Source organism: Quercus lobata, chromosome 3, assembly GCF_001633185.2.
Source record: "Quercus lobata isolate SW786 chromosome 3, ValleyOak3.0 Primary Assembly, whole genome shotgun sequence".
Taxonomy (NCBI): domain Eukaryota; kingdom Viridiplantae; phylum Streptophyta; class Magnoliopsida; order Fagales; family Fagaceae; genus Quercus; species Quercus lobata.
Window position 1 is genome coordinate 41,194,218 of NC_044906.1, and position 23,903 is coordinate 41,218,120.

General features: G+C 35.3%; 1 protein-coding gene across 1 annotated transcript; it reads right to left on the minus strand.

The window, feature by feature from the left end:
* Window positions 1-4,381: 4,381 nt before the first annotated feature.
* LOC115981756 (protein CHROMATIN REMODELING 19) lies at window positions 4,382-22,478 on the minus strand. Its single transcript, XM_031104102.1, has 12 exons — window positions 21,741-22,478; window positions 21,536-21,653; window positions 18,050-18,090; window positions 17,545-17,795; window positions 17,291-17,471; window positions 16,103-16,288; window positions 15,842-16,015; window positions 15,534-15,692; window positions 7,123-7,200; window positions 6,865-7,001; window positions 4,938-5,156; window positions 4,382-4,800 (listed from the first exon to the last, which is right to left on the minus strand). Exons 1-12 carry the CDS (start codon window positions 22,275-22,277, stop codon window positions 4,638-4,640), a joined length of 2,244 nt encoding a protein of 747 aa, XP_030959962.1. The 5' UTR covers window positions 22,278-22,478; the 3' UTR covers window positions 4,382-4,637.
* Between the last annotated feature and the right edge of the window lie 1,425 nt (window positions 22,479-23,903).

Below are 23,903 nucleotides of genomic sequence, written 5' to 3' on the forward strand. Positions count from 1 at the left end.
GTTAGTGGGAGCACTATTACATTTTTAGTTCTTTATGTAGATGACATACTACTCATTGGCAATGATGTAGGAGCAATGTCATCTATAAAAGTATGGTTATCTAGTCACTTTGCAATGAAAGATCTTGGTGAAGTGTCCTATATGCTCAGAATCAAATTGTTCAGAGACCGAAAGAAAAGGTTATTGGGACTTTCACAAGTCAATTATATTGACAAGATATTGGCTAGGTTTAGCATGCAAGATTCCAAGAAAGGGTTTTCACCTTTTAGACATGGAGTTCATCTCTCTAATCAAATGTGTCCTAAAACGCAAGAAGAGAGAGAGAGAATGAGAAATTGTCCTTATGCTTCGGCTGTAGGAAGTCTCATGTATGCAATGCTTTGCACTAGGCCAGACATTTGTTATGCAGTGAGCATTGTGAGTAGATATCAATCCAATCCAAGTTCTGAGCATTGGACAGCAGTGAAACATATCCTTAAATATTTAAATAGGACCAAACATTATTTCTTGGTGTTTGGTGGTGAGGATTTGACTGTCCAAGGGTATACAAATTCTGATTTTCAATCTAATATTGATGATAGGAAATCAATTTCTGGATTTGTGTTCACTCCTGGCAAGGGAGCAATAAGTTGGAGAAGTTACAAGAAAGATACTACTGCAGACTCTACTACAGAAGTAAAATATATAGCTGCAAGTAAAGCTGCAAAGGAAGCTGTGTGGATTCGTAGGTTCATTCAAGAACTTGAAGTTGTTCCTTCTATTGAGTCACCCATTACTATCTATTGTGACAATAGTGGGGCTGTTGCAAATGCAGTAGAACCAAGGGCTCATCAAAGGACAAAACATATTGCACGTAAATATCACTTGATACGTGATATTATACAAAGAGGTGATGTAGCAATAACAAAGATTGCCTCTACCAATAATCTTGTAGATCCACTCACAAAAACATTGTCTCAAAAGGTGTTTGAGAAACATTTGGAAGCAATGGGTATTAAATACATGTACGATTGGTTTTGAGTGCAAGTGGGAGATTGTTAGAATTATGTGCCCTCAAGAACAATACTATGCATTTTTATTTGATGATAAAATTTTATTTTCACATTCATAACTTTTATAGGTAGATTTTATTGTTTAAATGTGGCATGTGATGTCACCTCTGTAGGAAAAATCATGTTAATGGTTAAGGAACAAAAGATAGGGAGTAATGATTTTTCATAGATTATTAAATTGTTCTAGGCTGTGGATATTAATTGAATATTACCATTGAAACCTACACTTGTTATGCTACTATATGATAGGATGATTTACTCCATCATTGAAGTAGTGACTTTAAGCAAACAAGTGGGTGTAATGTAACAAGTACATACACTGAATTGGATCCGATCAAGGACACCTTATGGAGTGATCATTGTTAATTAAAAGGTTGTTCTATCACAATTTTTCTATTGTCCTCAAACATGAGAGGTTTGTGTATATTTATTTATTATGCGCATAACTTTGACAATGTCAATTGGTGATGCCAATTTTAAAGGCTATATACAGACATGTTGGGTTATGTGTGTAATGAGTAAAATATATAAATGCTCAAAAATGAATCCACTAGTCTCTAAAGAAGATAGTATATTTAGTTGATTTTTATATTAAAGTTAGACTCAAAACAAATTAAACCGGCTGGTGACATTTTTCAAAAATATTTTTCATATATATAATATTGTGTGTGTATATATATATATATATATATTTAAAGAGTTTTTTAAAGATATTTTGGAGTCCAATAGAAATTATGAAATCAAAAAATTAAGGATCACATAAGTTAGGGACATGACAGTGATATTTATCCAGTCCTAGTGACTTGTGGGAATATAGTATGGTGGAAGGACATAGATATAAAATTGTATAAAATGGGACCTCATTTGTAATTCTCTAATCTTCAGGAGTCAATTGCAATGTGTTGATGGACATTATTGCAATCTGTAGAAGTTCAAATATTTTCTTGATATGGTTAAGAAAATTGAGAAATAATTTTGAAAGAGTTTAAAGATAAGTCAATAACGTTCAAAAAGTTATTAATAAATTCTACAGCTAAAGATTAGGATCCCTAAGGATCCCACATCCAATCTCTCTCTTGAGTTTTAGAAGTATTAAGTAAAATAAGATTTTAAAATATTATATTAGTGGTTGGCCATCAAAACTACTGAATGATACTGCAGTTTTCTAAAAACTCAAAAAGAAATAGAGAGAGAGACGTGAATACCTTGAGAGGCAACACGCTTGGATTGCTAAGAGAGGTACGTAATTTTGTTCTATTTAGAATCCATGGTTGTGTGGTACAATGATCTTTAAATGAAAATATATTTTTTGTTTATATTGCTTCTGCAAAAGTTTACATTATTAAATGTGAATTTTAGTTGGGGCGCAATAAATGGAGAGGTGATTGCCTCTCTAAATGGGTAACTCTTCTTTTTAGATGATAGTATTGATGTTAGGATGGGAATAGTTAGGCACGCCCATCTAGTTGTGATTGATTTTATATTTGATCTGTCTTTCGCGGTGTATTGGTTTGCCTGGCCCTTATTGCTCCTCAGATCACAATGTCCATTTTGTATGTCCTCTTCTCTTTGTTCTTCTCTAAATTGTCATGAGTAGATTAGCCAATTACATTAATTCCAACCAGGACATGATCGTATTTTGATATGCCTATGGAATCCCTAACGGCGTGATCCTTAGCTTTACTTGCTGGGAGGGTGCAATAGAGATCGAGGTTGGGAACAAAGTGATCCTCAGCTTGTTTGATTTGGTCAAGGTAATAGATTCTTCAAATACTTGTTCAAATGGTGGGGATGACTTCAATTTTTTTTTTTTCTTCAATATCTTATTAGGAACAAAATGAATTAAGCAACAGCTTGAAATTTTATCAACAACAGGACAGAAAGATAAAGAAAGTTTTCAACTTCAAGTGTAGTGATCCATTTAATATTGAGGTATAATCAGCCTCTCTTTCGAACTTATTAGATCTATTATGCTGATTTTTTTTTTTTTTTTTTTTTTCAAGCTGTCCACTGTCGTTTCATTGGGATGAATGATGAATCTGTTGTATCCCACATACTAGAAATACAGACCGAAATAATGATAAAAGCAAGCAAGGGGAGAAAGAGATGGACAATGTTCAATGGCTAGTTAGTAATCCGGCCGTACCAAGCACATCTATCCTAAACACTGCTCAAGAAGTCATAATCTATTCTATTCTTTATTCGAGCACTTACGTTTTCCCTCTTTAAACATGTACCAAAACAAATTTTCTATTTTTTTTTATATTAAAAATCTATTATTTCTTTTCAACAAGCCAAACGTTTTTTGGACTTCGAAAAAAGAAATTGTTGCTATTCTTAAAAACAAGTTTTTCAAAACCAAAATAAAATTAATTACCAAACATAGCCTCAAATTTTGCCAGCGGACATAGGCCTAGGGGAAACAAATGAAAAATACAAAGTACGTATGTATATATTAATCATGGAGTAGAAGCAAAGACTTGAAGAAACAAGGTTAACTACAAATTTAAAGAGTAAATTCAAATTACTTATAACTTTTTTATGATAACTTTGTAAGATATGACTTTTAAAAATCTAGCATTTGATCCCATTGTCTCGTGTCCTCAATGCTTGAAAAATATCAAGCTAATCAAAGATCCATAAATATAAATTTCAAGTTTTTATATTTTAAAATTATACACAAATATGAGTTAATACATTGAACAATGATAATATCTTAAGGTGTGTTTGGTTAGGGTAAAAACAGAAATGAAGAAAAATAGAAAGAGGAAAATAGGGTGGAAAATGTTGTTTTCCACTATTTGGTTGAGAGAAGAAAATAGGGGAGAAATTTTTCCCTCCTGGACCCACTTTTTTTATCCTCCCAAATTGAGAGAAAAATAAGAAGGGAAAAGTGATGAGAAATGCATTTTACACAATACCCCCCACTTTATTACACTCACCTACCCCTCTCAATTTTCCACTATTATATAATAAGAACATAATAGTCAATTTATATAAACTACATTTTTCATACTCTCCTTTTTATCTCCAATCAAACAAAAAAGTTTTCCACCCCCCACTTTTACATCCCTACAACCAAACATGCGAGAGAAAACCAAATCTTTTTTATCCTCCCACTTTTTCATCCTTCCACTTTTTCACTCCTCCAACCAAATGGACCCTTATAACAAGAAATTTGGTGTATGCATTTAGTACAAAGACCCTCATTCCCATCACCTGCAGAATTCAAACAAACAGGAGTGGGAACTCAAGCAAATAAACTTGCCCAATTTGGCACTAATCATTGCCCTGCGTGGGGAAGTCATCTTACTAAACACCATAAGGGGGAAAAAACTGTGTACCTATATGAAAAATCTTAATGTCTTCCAAAGCGACTCAAAATATCTATATTAACATTGATTTTCACTGCTACATTAACTGTTTGGCTAATTTACATCCCTATGGCATATGCACCATCAATTATGGCCTTTTTCCTCTAACTAGCCTGACTTATAGTACAACAATAGACCTTATACGAAGAATATGCAAAAGAATCAGAACAAGAATTTCTAGTTGCAGTGTATCTCAAGGATAATTAATGTCCTAACCCAACAAAAGAGCCGATAATATCTCCCCCATAGTCTTCTCAGATGTTTCACCTTCATTATCCACCTCTATACCAGACTCAAGGACAGCTGCATCCAGTACTAGCTTCCGTTTTGCAATCTCATAAACATTCTCATCAACAGTACCCTTGGTAACCAGCCTGCAAAGAATTTGATTGGATAAGAGTAAAAAACCGTTTACCATATAAATTTACAGCACTGAAGAATTTAAATTGGTATTCTGGAAAAGAGGTTGAAGAATTTCTTTTGGGAAGAAAGGGGATGGAACCACAAGCACCTGTATATGGTAACAGGCTTTGTTTGGCCAATGCGATGACAACGATCTTCAGCTTGCCGATCAATCTGTGGATTGAAATCCATGTCATGAATGATGACAGTATCGGCTCCAGTCAGGTTCAAACCCTGCCCTCCAGCTCTTGTGGACAGCAAGCATGCAAATATAGAAGTATCATTATTAAACGTATCAACTATTGTTTGTCGCTCTGTCACCTGAGTACTGTCATTGGAAGAGAATTTCACTAATCTCAATATATAATTCAAGGTTAAAAAAATCAATTTAAACAAACTATAATTAGCGGTTTAAATATCTAGTCAGCATGAAATAGAAATTCTCAGACTGAAAAAATGAGACTAAAATAAAGATGGTAAAACATCCCCCCCCCCCCCCCCCTCTCTCTCTCTCTCTCTCAAATTAGGGTAACTATTGTAAGATCTACACTATGATACTATTATCAATGGAAGCATAATTTGGTCCCTGCTCCAAGAATAAGCATCATTGATGATCTACAAACTATGGAACAAACCATTCAAGTTCCTTTTCAAATTATATAACATTTTTGGTTCTCACCTCCCCATTTAAGTTCAACCTCTAAATTAAGAGAGCAAAATAACACATATATTTAGGTACCCAAGAGACTCGATATCTTGGATCAATAGACAATATTCATAAAATTGAGAGATTAAAGAGAATGTGTCATAGGATAAGAACATAGGGGATAAAGTGGAGAATCGTATCAAGAGTATTGTTTGATCACAAAAATACCAATTAAGTTGAAGGAAAAAATTTATACAACTATTATAAGACCAGTTATGCTCTATGATACTAAATGTTAGGTTGTTAAGAAGCACTATACATATAAAATGAATGTAGCTAAAATGACAATGTTAAGATAGACACGTGGGAAATGCAAGGAAGGATAGGATTTGAAATGACTCATAAAGATAGGGGTGACCCCTATTAATGGAAAGAAGAGACAGAGACACTTGAGATTGTGGTTTGTTCATGTTTAGAGAAGAGCGATTAATGCAACAATGAGAAAGAGTGAGTTTCAAGTTAAAGAAACAAAAAAGATAGAGGAAAACCAAAAATAACAATAATACAAATAGTAAAAAATGACATGTCAAATAAGTAGTAAATAGAAAGCATGACTTTGGATGGAGTAGAATGGCCAAAAAAAATGTGGCCAACCCTGAATAGTCAATTGAGGATCCACACTCAAACCCAAAATTTTGGGATTAAGGCTTGGTGGCTGTTAAGAACTACACTACTTGAAGTCAATTAACACTCACCTTTCTATTGTTATAAATTTTGGATTCCCTTACATATAATCAGATTCATAATTGAATATAACCTGACCTACACAAGTCCAACAGCCCATCCCATCCCCTCTCTAATTGGATCTCATTGATATCTTAGCAAGTTCCTTAATCCAGCTAAACCAAAACTTAGAAACCTCTCTCAATCCTGATACTAATATTTAATAATTCTTAAACACACATTCACCCACCAAAAAGTAAATAGAAGGGAATTTTTTTTTAAAGAATATATGTTAATTGATGTTGGGAAATATATTAACCAGAGCAGATGACCTCAATATCTTTCCGAAGTAGCACTTCATAGATTTAACTATTTAAAAAACAATATACAAAGCTGATAGAGCACATCAATGAATATTTTAGAAGTTACAGGTGAGTTTGAATGTGTCCTTGGACCATATGAAATAAAAATACCATCGGTAGCCCATAATTAAGTGCAAAAAATTGATAATGACAGTCATCTCCTTTTATAAAACAGGAGGCATCTGACACGAATCCATCATACAAGAATGCAATCCATGCATTGTAACTTTTATTAAATGTAGATAAGCAATATGCTTGACAATGTAGTCAGAAGAGAACAAACTATAAATGTCAAATTAGCATACCTTCCATCAAGTCGTTTATACGTAACCCCAATCACATCCAAACCCCACTCCAAAATATCAAGCATTGATGTCCACTGGCTAAAAATAAGAACTCGATGACCACCTTGCTTTAGTGAAGGGAGAAGTTCACCTAACGCCTATATCATTAAGTAAACAACTCAATCTAAAATTTTGAGCATAAAGAACATATACTAGAACCTTCAATTAGGATCAAACAGACTTATTCCAAAAGAACTTGCACTATTACTTTGGTCATACCCGACATTTTGCTGAAAGCATAACATATTTGTCAGGAAGGATTCCCTTTGTATCAGTGACACCATAATAAAGTAAGAGCTGCATTGAGGTAGATGGAAAATATACTGATGTCAGAAAGGAATATACAATTCTAGAACAAAATGATACCAAAGAAATTTATTCAAAGAAACCAGATCAAATTCAGCTCATCATTAGATTTATGTTTGTATTAAGGTCCCAAGCATAAACCATCGGTTGGATCTTTATTCTTTAGTAGTATGCACCTAAGAGAACAAGACATACCACACCAAAGAAATGAACAATCACAAATTTTTATAATATATCCATAATCGTTCTCATTGAAAAATGAAAACAAAGGTTCATCACTTCCTAAAAATATACTCAACATCTTGCTTTAATCTTACATAATCTGGAAAAATGAAAATTGAGGGGGGGTCATAGTCATCCGTTAAAGATTATAAGCAACATACAAACTCTGATGGAAGGCTTTAAACACTGTTGCGACTCAGGCTTGGAAGCCAATTAGCAAGGAGTTGGTCAGTTCAGAAACAGTTAGCATGGAGTACCTTTCTTGACAACATTCAACATTCAATTGAGATATGATATCTAGAAGTATGCAGAGATATGATATATATATATATATATATATATATAGGGATATGATGTGAACATACAAGACATACCACACCAAAGGGTAATAAAGACTTCTCCCTTAGAAGTATGCGGAGTGTTTTTAACAGGGCACCAACATTCACAGAAAGCTTGCACGATGAACACATTTTGATACCAGGTGAAGACTGAGGCATATAGCGCTTCATAAAGCCTAGCATCATTTAGCACTTTGCAGTTGCAGCGGCTGAGCTAAGAATATCCTCCAACCACTTCAAATATCTAGGGGTATAGGAAAACTTGTGTATTGGAATGAAGGGAGTCTTAGAAATAGACGATACCCAATGTGCTTCTCCAACACTTAATAACTGAGTATGGGAAACAAACCCATGTGATTAGCTTTCAAGTGGAAAGAAGAACACAATGTTAAAACCTTTGAAGATGCAGGACACAAATTCCTTCTAGAAGGTTCAAAGAGTTCACAAGTCACCCGCCACTAGAATAAATGAACTGATCGGTTGAAATTTGTGGACGACAAGGAGGAGATACTACTGGTAGGTGGTTGGGCTGCCAAAATTACCCTTTTTTTGTACGTTCATCTATGTGGCCTAATAGAGTAAAGAACTGCTTCTTTGGCATTTTTGATGAGTTGATGAAAAATTGAAAACCACCAAATTGACGAACAATTGATCACAATCACTTGTAAATATCAATTATGTAAAGATCGTGATCCAAGTGGAAGATGATAGAACACACAGTTGCATACGACCAATCAATATCTTGAGTATGTAAGGCCCACAACTACGGTCACAAATAAAGGAAGAAAACTAGCCCACCCAAGGGGCAGCCTGGGAAGCACAGACGAGGAAAAATTGCCAACGTACTGGTGTCAAACATGTATCTAACATGGACACAAACGTGTCAAGCATGCACTCAGGAAGAAAAAATTATTTTTTAATTTGGTTGTTCTATTTTGATGTTGAATGTTGTTTATTTGAATTCTTTTTATGGGTGTCTGGTTTATTTGAACTCTTTTGTTCGTACTTTAAACAATATTTTATTGTCTTTAAATTAATTTTAGATATATTTCCAAACATTTCATTGTTGTTACATAATTTTTACATCCAAAATAAACATAAATTATTCCAAATATAAAATATATATACCTAAAAAAGATATTAATTCACTAATTAATTGTTGTATCCTCGACGTATCATATCCTAGTTTTTTAAGAAATGTCGTGTCACCTAGGGGTGGCAATTTTTATTTATATCCATAAACCCGCCCATTACACACCTTATTTGGATAAGTCTTAACTCAACTCATTTGAGTATTTGGGTTAAATGAATAAAGACCCATTTGGTTATTTAATTAGATGGGTCTAAATGGATAAATCCACTAATACCCACTAAACCCATCTAAAATTTAAAATTAAATAAACCCACTAATACCCACTAAGCCCTTCTAAAATCTAAAACTTAAATAAACAATATAACCTCTAGATTTCTAAGCCCAAACATTCGGCCCTCAGTCTCACTCCCCTTTAGATTTTCTCAGTAACCAAACACTTTCCCAAACACTTACCTCTAGATTTCTAAGCCCAAACACTTTCCCTCATATTTTCTCAGTAACCAAACGAAAGGAAATTCTAGAGAGTGAATGGGGATGGAATCAAAGTTCACCAGAGATAGTGTATCAGCTTCTACAGATGCTGATTTCGCATTCGCTTTCAACGATAGTAACTTCTCGGACCGGCAGCTCCGGATAGAGATTATTGGCGACCTGCTCGAGAACTAGCCCGATAACGAAGGTTGTACAAGTATCTGTAACAGTACCGCCGATTGGGCTCGCCATCGGAAGCGGAGGCATGAGCGTGAGGATATCAAGAAAGATACTGGTAACAGGTTTTTTTTTTTTTTTGGTTGCCGAGCAAGTTTTGAGAAAATTAGGGAAAAACTGTATTTCAAAGTTTAGACTAAAGTTCAAGTTAGTTCTATGAGTGTTTGTTTGCTTAAAAGATTGTTTGATTAGTTAGGTATTGGTCTGGGTGAGGAGAAGTTCTGTTTGGTTTGTGAGAAAGTTTGGGAAAATAAATGAAAATGAAGTGGTTGATGTTGTTTTAAAGCTAAAAGATTTTAATACAATTTTCAAGGATCCTGTTTGGTTTATGAGAAATTTTGTAGTTGCTAACTTAATGGGAAAATCTAGTAACAAGTTATTTATTTATTTGGGTCATATTGGGTTAAATGGGCGGGTTACTAATTAAATAGGTTGGGTGGGTAATGGATAATTAATTTATATATAAATGGGTCATAAATGGGTAATTACACACCCAACCCATTTTTGACCCAACCTACCCATTTGCCACCCCTAGTGTCACCATACCACGTATCATGTCAATTGTTGGGTCAAAAGATTTGGTGGTTTCTTTTCAAGTGAGATCGACTGAGTGGGAACATTGTCCCAGCAGGCAAAAACTCAAGCTTTAGCATACACCTGGTGAAGGTATTGAACCTTCAGAGCACCAAAATAATGCAAAGTAGTCTTCAGGTATTTTGGAGGGTACAAATGAGATGTTAAATTTTGTCCCTACCTTTGAGGGGACAGATAGTGAACATAATATAAAAATATACAAATGGTTTGAAATGCCAATTGAGTTATAAGGCTCTTGGTTTGAATGTTGTCGTTTATGTGCAATTCAATTCGTCTAACCTTAAGGCCTTTTGTTATGACATGGCCTGTTAAATCAAATACTAACTTATTTCTGTCAAGTTACCTGAACTAATACTTTGCTTTTGCTATTGCCACCAATTCACAAGACAACAAGGGACGAAACCCAGTTGGGCAACAAAATATTTAATCCAGTTTAAAATCAAATTCCTTCCAGCCACACCAAAAAGGATCATCCCTTAGTTTATACCATACAGCTTTGACCTTCTTAGCTGCCAACAAGTTAAAAAGAACCACACCCATGATTCATATCTCAAGGATACAACACTAAAATCTATTAACAAATACAAGAATGACCAAAGTTTGGGCTCTAATCAAATTTAAAATATGACCTAAATCATTCAGGGAACTCCCGTTAGAGCTACATCAGGGAATACTTTCACCCAAGAATGCAGAATAGTAAAATAAAAATAGAAGAGAGGAAATATCTTGTGATCTGAAAGAGAAGATGATCCTAATCATTGAGAGTGGAATATGCAGCATAATAGGGCAAAAGCACCAATTATGAGAGGCAACCAAGTAGGAGAAAATTCTCATCCCTAAATGGGTGAGAACTAAGGGGGGATCACACAAGCGTACAACAGGTTTACATGGAACCACCTTAGGCACATCTCAAGGTAGGACAGCTCCTAATCCTCTAAAGACTAGAAGCCGATAATGCGACTTCCCCTGTAAGCACCACATATACTCCCATCTCTTACAGCCTTTTTTTTTTTTTTAATAAATAAGTAATACTTCACTGATTAAAAAGAAAATAACACAAAAAAAATAAAACCAAAGCACACAGGTAGTGTGCTAAGGACAAAAAAATGAAAAACTAAAGTGCATGAAAATTACAACAATCAAGCAAATCAACCAGGGAATCAAAAGTGAAAACGCCCAAAGCATTTGTCCATTCAAATAGTCTGGAAAAAAAAAAGCTGCTTCAAGTCATGAATTGCAACCTTGTTCTCTCCCCAGGGTTCTCCTAAGCCTTTTAATCTAGAGAGCATACCACTCTATAACTCAATTATATTCTCAAAAAACTAAGTTTACTAAAGTCATAGTATCTAGAACTTGACAGATATGATAAATAAAAACACTCCTCTCTTACATGTAGTGGCGACTACAGAGCAGATAGGAATGACAGGAAGAGAACCCATTTAAAACTAAATAAATAAATAACAGTGACATCCTTTTACAGGTGCACATAAAGCATGTATGCAGTAGATTTTGAATTGACAACTCACCTTTTGTGTTTTGAGGGGAGGGGAGGGGAGGGGAGAGGGGTGGGGGGAGGAAGTGCCATTAATTTTTTTTTTTTTTGATACGTAAGAAAAATTGTATTAAATAAAACTACTACTCCATTTCTTGAGGGAGTAGGCAAAGAAGATATGTACAAGCAACAAAGAAAAACAGAAAATTATGAACAAGAAAGGGAATCTAAAAAGAGCAGAATGGATTCCCTAGAAGTAAATCCCCACGCATGTGACCAATCAAACAAAGTTGTCACAAATAGAGCTATGAGCTTATCCCCGGAAAGCACTGAATCTTCAAATATGAAATTATTTCTCTCCCTCCAAAGAATCCACTTTGCACAATGTGATATCCAAATATTTGAAGAATGCTTCCCCAATCAATTCCTCCAACCGGCCAATAAGTTGATAACCCTCTTGGGTAAAACCCAAAAAACACCAAACGATCTATAAGAGCAAAGCTCCATAACCAAGATACCTCACCACAATGTGAGCATGTGATCAACACTCTCTCCAATACGTCTACAAAGGCAACACCAATCCATAATAGCGAAGCCCGTTCTCCTCAAATGGTTAGTTGTGAGAATCTTCCCAGCCAAAAAAAGTCACACGACATGGAGCCTTCACAGGCCAAATACTCTTCCAAGGAAAAGTAATAGAGCCAGATCCCCTCCATGAACCATAAAAGAATTTTATATCAAACTCTCCCTTCAGCCCCAAACACCACATCTTATCTCCATCCTCAATAGGAGGATTCAGTGACTCCAAAGTATGAAAAAAGGCCTCCACCAACTCCATCTAACCACGTTGGAACCGTACATCCCAACTCCACCCTTCCTCCAAAGTGTGGCTCACCACCATATCTGCAACAAATGCCTCCCTATAAGTAGTTGTTCCTTTCAACGACTGAGCTTCACAAAAATAGTCATGCTAGAACTGGATTCTACTCCCCATTCCTATCTCAAAGTAAATAAACTTACTAAAACTCTCCCAACCTTTTCAGATGCCCCTCCATAAACCACACCCATGTGAACCCCTACAGAGCAAAGTCAGGCAAACCCCCTTAGAAAGATACATTTTCTTCCACCCTACCAAGTGTTTTTCCAACTTCTCCAAAACTGGATTCCATATAGAGGACGACTTGTAGGAGGCTCCCAAAGGCATACCAAGATATGTCATAGATGAAACCCCAATCTTGCAGCCCAATACATCAGCTAACTAGTCCAAATTATCCACCTCACCAACTGGAACCATCTCACTTTTACTTACATTAATCTTTAGCCCTATAACCGTTGTGAAACATGTTAGCAACATTCTAATATGGAGAAATTGTTCAATAGTAGTATCACAGAACAATATGGTGTCATCCGCAGATAACAAATGAGATACGCATAACTCATCACCTCCCACTCCATGCGCCTTGAAACCCCTAATAATACCAGCCTCCTCCATTTGCCTAAGAATCTTAGAAAACACTTCCATCATCAAAAGGAAAAGCATAGGAGATAAAGGATCCCCTTATCTTAAGCCTCTCGAATTAGGGAAAAAAAACAACTGAAGGGCTATTGACTAACTGAAAACTAGACAAAAGAGATACATGTATGGATCCATTGTCGCCATCTAACTCCAAAACCCATCTTTCTAGTGAGTAAAGCAAGGCCTCCCGATTTACATGATCATAAGCTTTTTCTATGTCCAATTTATAAATTACATCCAGTACCTTTCTTCAAATACAACGATCAACACACTCATTTGCAACAAAGACTTGAATCCAAAATATGAAGAACCCCCAGGAAAGCATTTTGAGATTCAAACCCTCCCAACCGGTATGCCAAGACCTTAGCCAAAATCTTATAGACACTACTCTGCATACTTATTGCTCTATAATCTCAAATATTATTGGCTTTATGTTTCTTAGAAATAAGAGCAATAAACGAAGAATTTACTCGTAAAACTCCTCAAAGAAGGCTAAAATATGACTCTCCACAACCCTCCAACAATGATGGAAAAAAGCCATCGTAAACCCATCAAGTCCCAGGGCTTTGTCCCCCTCCATGTCATGCACAACTTGTAGAATTTCTTCCTCCAATAGTATCAAAATTCAAATCATCCACCCCCGGTCGCAGTGTTTCTATCTCCCTATATAACTTTCGATAAAATCCCACCCCACCACCTAATCAATCACCTCAGCCCTCATCATCATATACCCATCCACCTCTAAATTACCCAAATAATTATTCTTTCTATGGGAATTAGACATAAATCTCTAGATTTCTATCTCAACAATGTTTCCTCCAACAAAGTCAACTGCTTCACATTTGAAATCACTCTATCCTTTTCCCTCTTCTCCTCAAGTGTGATCACTGTAACCCCTTCCTTCCCATCTAGCCTCACCAATTCCTCCAACAACCTCCATTTCTTCACCTATAAATTTCCATACTCCTTTGTATACCACAAGCGAATATCTTCCTTCAAGGCCTCCGACTTCTTAGCTAACACAAAACTAGGCGTGCTTTGGAAATAATAACGATTCCACCAAAAATGTACCTTTTTCACAAACCACTCTGTTTTTAAGCACATATTCTCAAATCTAAAAGGACTTTTCCCTCTCACCATTGCTCCTGCCTCCAACAAGATAGGGCCATGATCTGAAATCAAACGTGGTAAAACCCGCTAAATAAAATCAGGGACTTGACTTTTACCTCTCTCCATTCCTCCTACCACAAACAAGATAGGGTTATAATCTGAAATCAGATGTGGTAACACTCACTGAATAACATCAAGGAATTGCTCTTCCCAATCCTTAGACACCAATGTCCTATCAATCCTAGACATCAAAGGTGAATTTGAACCACTCATCCATGTGTACGACCCTCCTTCAAGAGGTAGATCAATCAAGCTCATGTCCACAATGAACTAGGAGAATTTTTACATTGCCAGACTAAAGTTGCGACCACCCAATTTCTCACTAGGAAAGCGGATCATCAGTTAGCACTCAATGGTTAAATAAATAAAAATAACATATTTAATCAAACTCAAATTATCAACCTTCAGCACTGTCATTCTTCCAACCAAGGGAATCAAATAAAAAAGGAATTAACATACTGCTTAATTCCTGACTTCAAAAATAGAGAGATATCCAGAGATTCTGATCTAAGTACCCATGCAGATGGTAAGGTCAAGGCCATCCACTACACCATCAACGTATTAGGATCAGCTTAAGCTTATTTCATCAAAATATGTATCATTGATGCAACATCTAAGAAAGGCTGATTAATGCTAATTTAAGTCATTAATATAAAATAACCCTCAAAACTGAAATACAGATGAGAGTCCAAAAAATTCTTCTTATTTTTTCCTCTTTTTTTTTTTTTTTTTGATAACTAGGTAATCATTTTAAAAATGAACACTAGAATAAAGAGAAAAAACTACCACAACTCCTAAAGAATTACATTCTAAAATTTAAATTATCAATCAATTCTACAGAAGTGGTGGAATGAACACTGGCTAAGGCAGACATACAATCACACATAATTAATCTTGTGTGCAACCTCCATATTCACAAGCTTCCCTACTGTATGGAAACTAATTAATGCATTGATCTAGAATGAACAAAATGTGAGATCTCTGTCATGTATGTCAAAATGGAGATTCTACCATTATACAAAAATATAAAAAAATCAAAGGCACTAGGAGTTCTAGAATAAACTAGCAGCATAGAATTTAATTATTACCTATTAAGATGAAAAATGAGCAAAAGATATAAATGATAGTCCATCACATTTTTCAGCATTTAAAAAATAAGAAGAGATATCGAAAGGACAAAAATGAATTTACCCGGTGAACGGAGAAGTCATTATAACTCTTAAGTTCCTCAATTACCCTGTCCAAGGTACAATCAAAACCAAACACACCCATTGGATGTAACTTTTTAGCAAAACGAACAACATCTTCATCTCTATAAATACGCCTAACCAATAAAGGATGATTTGCAATCTGGAATAAGCATGTAAAAGGAGGCAAAATGAAAAAGAAAAAGAAAAACACACAACAGAAAAAAAGTTAGGAGATAAACATAATATATGAATGGTTTGAAGTGTATAAATTGAATACATAGAGAATGTGATAAATAGAAATCTCAGCACCTTACGAAACTGAACAAAATAGTTGGAGATTTGACGCCGAGGAAGAACTCCAAAAATATTATTTGAGTTTATCTCTGAATTTTTTGCAATACGAGCTCGTGAAGCTGCACGATACTCCTCAATAGCTTCCTTATAAGCATCGTCCTGCTGCTTTTCCATTACAACATACTCAACCTGTATAATAGTTTAAGCATTTACAGGAGTAAATTATAAGCAAGAGAGAAAAAAAAAATTATATTTTAAATAAATCATCTAAAATACCCGTTGAATCTTTGGAACAAGTTGCTGCATCACATCAGATTTCAAACGTCTCAAAATAAACGGTCCCAAAATAGACTTCATACGACCAACCAAATCCATATCATCTGCGTTTAAAAGCTTTTTCAAGTCGACATCCTCAGTAGCAAAAAGATCAGGCATCATAAATTCCAATAATGACCACAGTTCCTGGAACAAAAACCCAGCAAGTCAACCACATAAAAACTGCATGTCACTGAAATTTTTGATTGCCTTGCAGTATAATCTCCAACAGTTGATGTTACATACAAGAGTAATTACCAAACTTAAATGTAATCTATTATTGAGCAAAGCAAATTACTGAAAACAAACATCATTAAAGATCAGTCCCAATCCCCCTTCAATTACCACCAACAAAAAGATGAAATTTGCTATATAATTACATTCTTGACACAAGACAATCGAAACTGTTGTATTTTGTATGCAAAAGAAAGTGTTTATTGGATGACAACAAACATTGACAGATTGAAAAAAACAATAAAGGAAACACGTAATCCAACCAAAGAACAAAATCATAACCTAAAATCCCCTCCCACCCATAACTCCCCTCTCTTAGCCAAGAAGTTGGCCCCACACCAAATTTCATAGAAGGAGCCATATACCCATATTTTGTTCTAAGTTCGTGATAATCTCTATGAATCCAACATATTCCCTTTAAACCAGGTGATAACAATCACAAGACCATATCTCAGAATTCATTATACAACATAGTAACTACCCATCATTTTTTATTTTGATTGGTAAGTTACCCACAACCTCACCCTCCATACCATTTTTTTTTTTTTTTGATAAGTAATAAGTTTATTGATATCAAAAAGGGAACACCCTAGTACACAGGGAGTGTACAAGAGGGTCAAACAATCAAGAACAAAAATTACAAGAATCTAGGAAATGAAGAAGAGATAAAAATGATTGGTTGGCTGCTTTGCAGAACCTCACCCTCTATATCATTATTATGAAAGGAGGAAATGACAATTAAGCTATAGCTCATTAGCAGTAACTAGCCATCATATTACTAAGCCTTCAACTACATGATCTCTAAAATTCATTTCTTAAGGCAGCAGCAGCAGTGGAATGTTTCTAGGCTTAATTGGCAATAAGAACTATGGAAAATTTAAGCGACTCTAGGCAAGAGGTTTTTGCAAGTAATACATGTAGATCATTTTGAAGTGGTGTTCCTGTCAGCATAAGACGCTGGTTTGCATTCTTTGCTACAGACATTAGATTTTTCCACCTATAACTGCTTTTATCCTTCAAGGCATGGGCCTCATCCATCAGCACACAGCTCCATTGCCAACGTTTCAGAATTTTACGATCATCTTTCTGCTGTGCACTGCATTCACCATCATTTATAAGATTTCAACCAACATCAAGTCAAATAGCATACGGAACACAGTCAAACAAACCTGTGTCTTTCAAAAAGTGAATAACACACAAGAAGAACATTAAAAGGAGGCGGCTTTCCAGCTTTGGCCAAAGAGTTCAACTGCTTTGAATGTGCTGATCGCGCAGCCCCATGATACTGGAGAATAGAAAACGATGGACACCACTTCTTAAGTTCTCTTTCCCAGTTTTCCAAAACAGAAGCAGGACATACGATTAAATGTGGACCAGGATCATTGTTCAAGTGTTTCAGCAAAGTCAGATATGTAATAGCCTGTCAGACAAGAACAATTTTACACTATTTAGAAAAACAATGATCGACACCTATTGGGTTTAAAAAACAACAAATACTTGAGTTGCACCATTTTCTTTTCTCCTCCTCTTACAATAATGGTTAGAGAGAAAGATCATGGCTTCAAAACCCACAAGGTGAATGTGTAACTCACCAGTCCAAAATAATAAGAACCTTCTTTTCATGGGGTCAAAAGAACTAGCGAGACATAGGCAAAATAATGGAGCCCAACATACCTGGATAGTCTTCCCAAGGCCCATCTCATCCGCCAATATGGCTGTAGAAATTACAAAGGTAATCAACTATAAATCTTTACAATTAACTAAAATCTCAAACCTATATTGAAAACAAAATATTAAACCTTATAATATGCTAGAGATATGCTTTTCAGCTAAGAAGCATAGAATGGAACACGATAAGACAAATTGAAAAAACAAAAAATATAAGAATAGATAATTTAGGAGTCCACAACTAGGGTAGCTTGGAGTCCACATCAAGCTAGGTAAAAAACTTAGGAGTCAGCACCTAGGATTTGCTTGAGTCAACACCAAACCGTTAGAAAATTCCAAGAGAAATTTTTATTAATCAAGCAACTATAACCTTGTCTCCATAAGAGTAAAATAACATGTTTATATTGTCAACCCTAATTCTAGTGTACTCAAGAAATCCAAATTCTAATTGAACATCCCAATTATCGAATTACAAATTGACCAATAATAAGACCTAAAATAAAATTCAAATTGACCAATAAAAACACAATAAACTCCAAAATTAAATAAAAGTAAATTAAACTAAATATTTCTATGTACTTCCTACATTTGACACAGAACAAAACCAAAACTTAATGCAACACAAAAATTGAAAAGTAGAAACTATAAAAATCACCTAGGATTCAACACCTAAGTTTTCTTAGAGTCAATACCCAATGGAACAGAAAACTAAGGAGTCAACACTTCGGGTTGGCTGGAGTCAACACTAGATTGTTAAAAAAAATAAGAGAAATATCACAATATGGAAGACATAGATATAGCATAATAATGAAGGCTACACCTCATTGCTTGATGTGGTGCATTTGACTTGAAAGAACTGCTAGAATTTTTTGGGTTGTTAGAGATCTATCTTAGAAGTGAAGATGCAATTTTTCAGAACTATGCTCGAGTTAATGATGGCGGCAGGAGCATGTGCTTTCTATAATTTACAATTTTATGGATGATAGTAATCTTAGAACCTAAATGTGCTATTATTCATCTGGTATATCCCCTATATACTTGATGTATAAATTTTCTCATCAATAACAATTAATACTACCAAAACTAAACCCTAAATTCTAATTGACTTAGGAAACCCTAATTCTAATTGAATTGGAATTACTGAATTACAAAAATACCCTCAACTCTAGAAAATTAATAAAATACTGCTAACCTTATTAAATAATAAGAAATAAAAACAAAATGTAATGACCAATAAAAATATAATTGACTCCAAATTTAAATAACACTAAATTAAAAATAATATTTATTTGCGCATCATCTTGGTTGGAGAAAAATCCTCCTTAAGGCAAGTGTTGAATGATAAGAATTTCAGCACTGGATACTTGCTTTAATTCTGGAATCACCTATGGTAGCACTAATAACAAGGAAACTTTATGTTTCACCACATCATTAAATTCATCGGGAATTACAAATCAATGTTGCAAACATTACAAACTTATCTTGGGCCACAGGAAGCACCATTGTTTTAATCTTTTCCATTTTATTAAGCTTTTTAACTTCATACACCATAATGGGTGGATCAGTAACGGATGCATCAAACTCACTCTTTACAACCCTCTGAATTGTTGCTCTCAAGTTGAACTTTCTCATCAATCAATGGGAAATCTTCCTTCTCTGCAGTAAGCCAAATATCTGACTCTTTAAGAGGCTGAGTAAAATTTACTACACATGGTTCAGGTATTCCATCATGCTGTGTAGGCTCTGCGAAATGCTCTTCTTACTATCTAGCATTGTAAGAAATGGTGGAAAATCTTAGGAAAACTTCATAATCCAATAATTGGATACAAATCCAAAAATTACACCCAGTCATGCAGGGAGCAAAAACTCTCAAAAAACATGCTAAAGAAAAAATCTATCCAATGTTATGCTCACAGGACCTAGAGAAATCCTTAGGCTATTTTGGTTACCATAAAGTCCTTTTCTTCTTTCAATGTATCTCTCTAGTAGGAAGATATCCCCCCAAACCCCCCAGTTTTTACTTCAATCGGTAAGTTACAAATACATGTGATGATTTTGTACCCACAATCTCACTTCCACCATATATTTGAGCTATATAGCACAATGACAATATTTATGTTTTCTTATGTTTCAAATGTTAGGAAAATATCTACAATTCCTGACAAGGCATGGACCATACCTGTGGCTCAAGGCTCTTAGTACAGGTCAGATTATGTTATCGGATCCTTATGATTGGCATTTAGTAGTTCACAAATTAACTTCTATTACTTTTTGACAATGAGTTAGCATCCTACAACTTACTACACTAGAATTAGTAGCTTGTGTACATGGATGCAACTTTCCAATCCAATCTATAAAATAAATAAAAAATAAATAAAAGTTGCCAACAGTAAAACCCCTTGTGTAATCCTTAGGTATGATGTAAAGGAAGCCTAAAGAAAAAGGCCTAAGAAAGTCCAAGTGTGATTAATTCTTGTTCTTCAATTTGAATCCAACTTACAAAAAATAAATAAAAAAAACCAAAACAAAACAAAATAGCTATAGTTTCTTAGATTTTCATCAGAAACATTCATGATCGAAACCCTAACAACCACCTCTAATTAACTTTTTTTTTTCAATAAATCAGCTTTAATTAACATATTAAAAAAAAAAAAAAATTAGAACTACTACCATTTTAGTTTACTGTTCACTGCCCCAATAAGCCCTGACATTCTTCTCGTGCTTTTTCCTTTATTTTTATTTTTATTAACACATACACCCAATAGGTCTTGAAGTTGAATCTCACGACCTCACCCTTCACTCCATTCCACGTAGAGAGGAAGCTCATTTGAGCTTAAGCTTATTGTAAACTTTCTTCAATTTTTCACTTGTTTAGAATCCAAATATGTACCCCTATTATCCACATATCTTTCCTTTTTCTTTTTTTTCTTTTTTTGGATGACGAGGAATTTTTCAATTTTTTTATTTATTTTTTATGATGAGGAATTTTGCAAATTGCCTCACCCAAGGTGCCTCAACGGCAAGGCCACAAGGGAGAGTGCCTGGACTAACTGCAAACCTAGAAGTAGCTTATTTGACTACTTGTTGTCAAATATAATTTCTGCAAACATCAATCTCTGTTCTAACATCAAATCAGACATAAACAAAGATTCAAAATTTTCTAAGCCAGTTTCACTGCTAAGCATTACACAAATATTCCAAGAACTTCACAAGCACGCTACTGCAGCTAAATATCAATGGGTCCATATAATACAGCCTGTTAAGATTCATGAAAACTATAATTATAAAATCAATAAGCTATATAGCTCAACTGGTACTTCCTCCTCCCATAATAATGGGAATGGCGATGAGGTCGGGGTTCAAGACCCACCCATGTGTAACTTACCAATAAAAATATAGCATTTTTTAGTGTACCCTCAGCACCAACAGCTTAATTTTTAGCAAAAAGTGTTAAAAAGTTATTATGCACTATCAAAGGCAAAAGCACAGTACCTCCCCCAATATCCTTCTGATACAACAGAAGAAGAAAATTGACACCAACCAGTTGATATGGCTTGAGAACCGGTTGAAAATCCGAATCCTGTGACTTACATGCCGCATCAACATCATCCTACAAGTACCAAAACTACATCAGCTACCATTAAAAAAAGCAAAATTTTCAATCATATTGGATTCAACACCACAGCTAAACAATGACCTGAGTGACAATCCTGACTGAAGAGGACTCGACTTCGGCGTAGCGGTCGCAGGCGGTGACGGAGGAGCCGTACAGGTTTCTCTTCAACTCGGCCGATATCCTCGCACACTTCTGCAAAGCCTTTGCCACCACATCCTCCTCCTCCTCCTCCTCCTCCTCCTCCTCCTCCTCCTCTTCCTCCTCCGCTTCCGCTTCAACATTTCCTTCTTCATCGCTTGACTTCACGTTGTACACTTGCGCGATATCCGCGTCCTTATCGCCGTCGTCGCCGTCGCCGTCGCTCTCCTCATCCTCCACCACGAACCGACGGCCACGGTTCGCCACGGAAGGTCTGGCGGCCTCGACCACATCCTCATCGTCGTCCTCCAAATCAAACACTATGTCCTCCTTCGGGTTTTGCTTGGACGAGCCGTAAGCGAAGGATTCGATCGCCGGAGGGGTGGGGTTCGTGGTGGTGTTGAGGACGCGAGAGGGCTTGAAGGAGTGGCTGTGGTTCTCCCACTCGTCGTCGGAGATTTCCTCGAACACTCGCTTCATTTTTCTTGTTCGTCGAGATTAAAAAACGGTGCGTTTTGGGGGTTTTTTGGTTTAGGCAAGTGAGGGTTTAGACTTCGTAGAGTAGGAAAAGAGAGAGGGACTAGAACGACTGGGAGGATGTACTTGGAAACTGAAAGTAAAGAGACGAAGCGCCATTTGTGCTTTCTTTTTGTTTTCTTTTTTTCTTTTGGTTGGGCGAAACTAGAAGGACACGAGGTGGAAAAAAGGGCGGTACTCGAAAGTGACGCAAGGCGGGCCCCGCGAAATTATACGTTGCGTTTTGATTGGTTACAGCGAAGCTGTGTCTTCCGTGCAAGAAAATGCTATTGGTACCAAAATTTTACGGCAAAATTTGCTATAGAGTAGTTTTTAGTAGGTGGATAACATGTGGTTGAAGTTAATTAGGTAAATAAATTGTTTTTGGAACTCAAGTTTGTTAAAATTGAGTTGCACCTCAAAATCAAGTTTTCTAAACTCAATTTTCAATTGGTTTAACTGGCTGATATGGATTTTAAAAATAATAATAATAATAACATGTGGAACTCGAGTTTGCTAAACTCAAGTTTCAGGCGTTAGTAAGACGTTAAGCCATTAGTTTCTTTGTTAGCCCAAGAAGAAATGTTTCTCAATTAACTCTATTGAAGCCTAATTGCGTGTTGAGTTTTCAATTGGATTTGGTATTTGGTGTCCTCTACGTGGCTCAATCTCAATAGAAAAAGATAATATGTATGACATTAGATTCTTCCATATCTCAAGCCAAATGAAATGCACTCCCATTTCCCACAAAGTAGTTGGCCTCGCAAACTATTATTTTTATGCCTTATTTTTACCGGGCTGGAACTCGAGTTTACTAAACTTGAGTTCCACATGGTTTTTTTTTTTTTTTTTTTTAATTATAATTCAACATCAGATCTAGACTAGTTGGACCTTAAGTTTGCTAAACTCAATTTTGGGTTGGAACTCGATTTTAACAAACTCGAATTCCAAAAATAGTCTACATAACTACTTAACTTCAGCCACATGCTATTCACCAAAACATTTTCTAAAAAGTTACTATTTAGCAAATTTTGCCAAAGTTTTACATATGGTTTTAAAAACTGATACTGTTAAATAGTCGGAAAAGCACATGGTTCCCTATTTTCATCCGTCCTTGATTGGTTTTTGGCTGGTTTTGGGGAATTTTTTACCGGATTGGATTGGTATCAATTGAATCGGTTAATCCGGTCCGATTTTTAAAACTATGGTTTTACTACATAAAAGTTTGTGACAATTAATGTGATTGGAGGCTTTCAACCATCTCATAAATGATTTTTTTATGGGACATAAATTAATATTTGAATTCTTTCCAAAGACGTTTGACTATTTGTTGATTTTATAATATTTTGACACATAAGTTTTGGTAGTCCCACAATTTTACTCATCATTTCTTATTAATGTATTTGTTACGTCAAAATAAGCGTTTCCAACTGACTATTACTTAGCAAACTGAAAACTTTAAACCAACTGCTTATTTGACTATTAGTTTATCTTCTAATATTTTGCCACATAAGCTTTGGTAATCTCACAATTTTGCACATGATTTTTTTTCTTAATTTTTTTATTATGTCAAAATGCAAGTTTTAAACT

Coding starts and splice junctions, on each gene's coding strand:
- LOC115981756 (XM_031104102.1), bottom strand. CDS start 22,277: ATGAAGCGAGTGTTCGAGGAAATCTCCGACGACGAGTGGGAGAACCAC. Junction 18,091..21,535: donor TCAGAAGGATATTGGGGGAG/GTACTGTGCTTT, acceptor TAATTTCTACAG/CCATATTGGCGGATGAGATG. Junction 7,002..7,122: donor TGCTTTCAGCAAAATGTCGG/GTATGACCAAAG, acceptor TTAATGATATAG/GCGTTAGGTGAACTTCTCCC.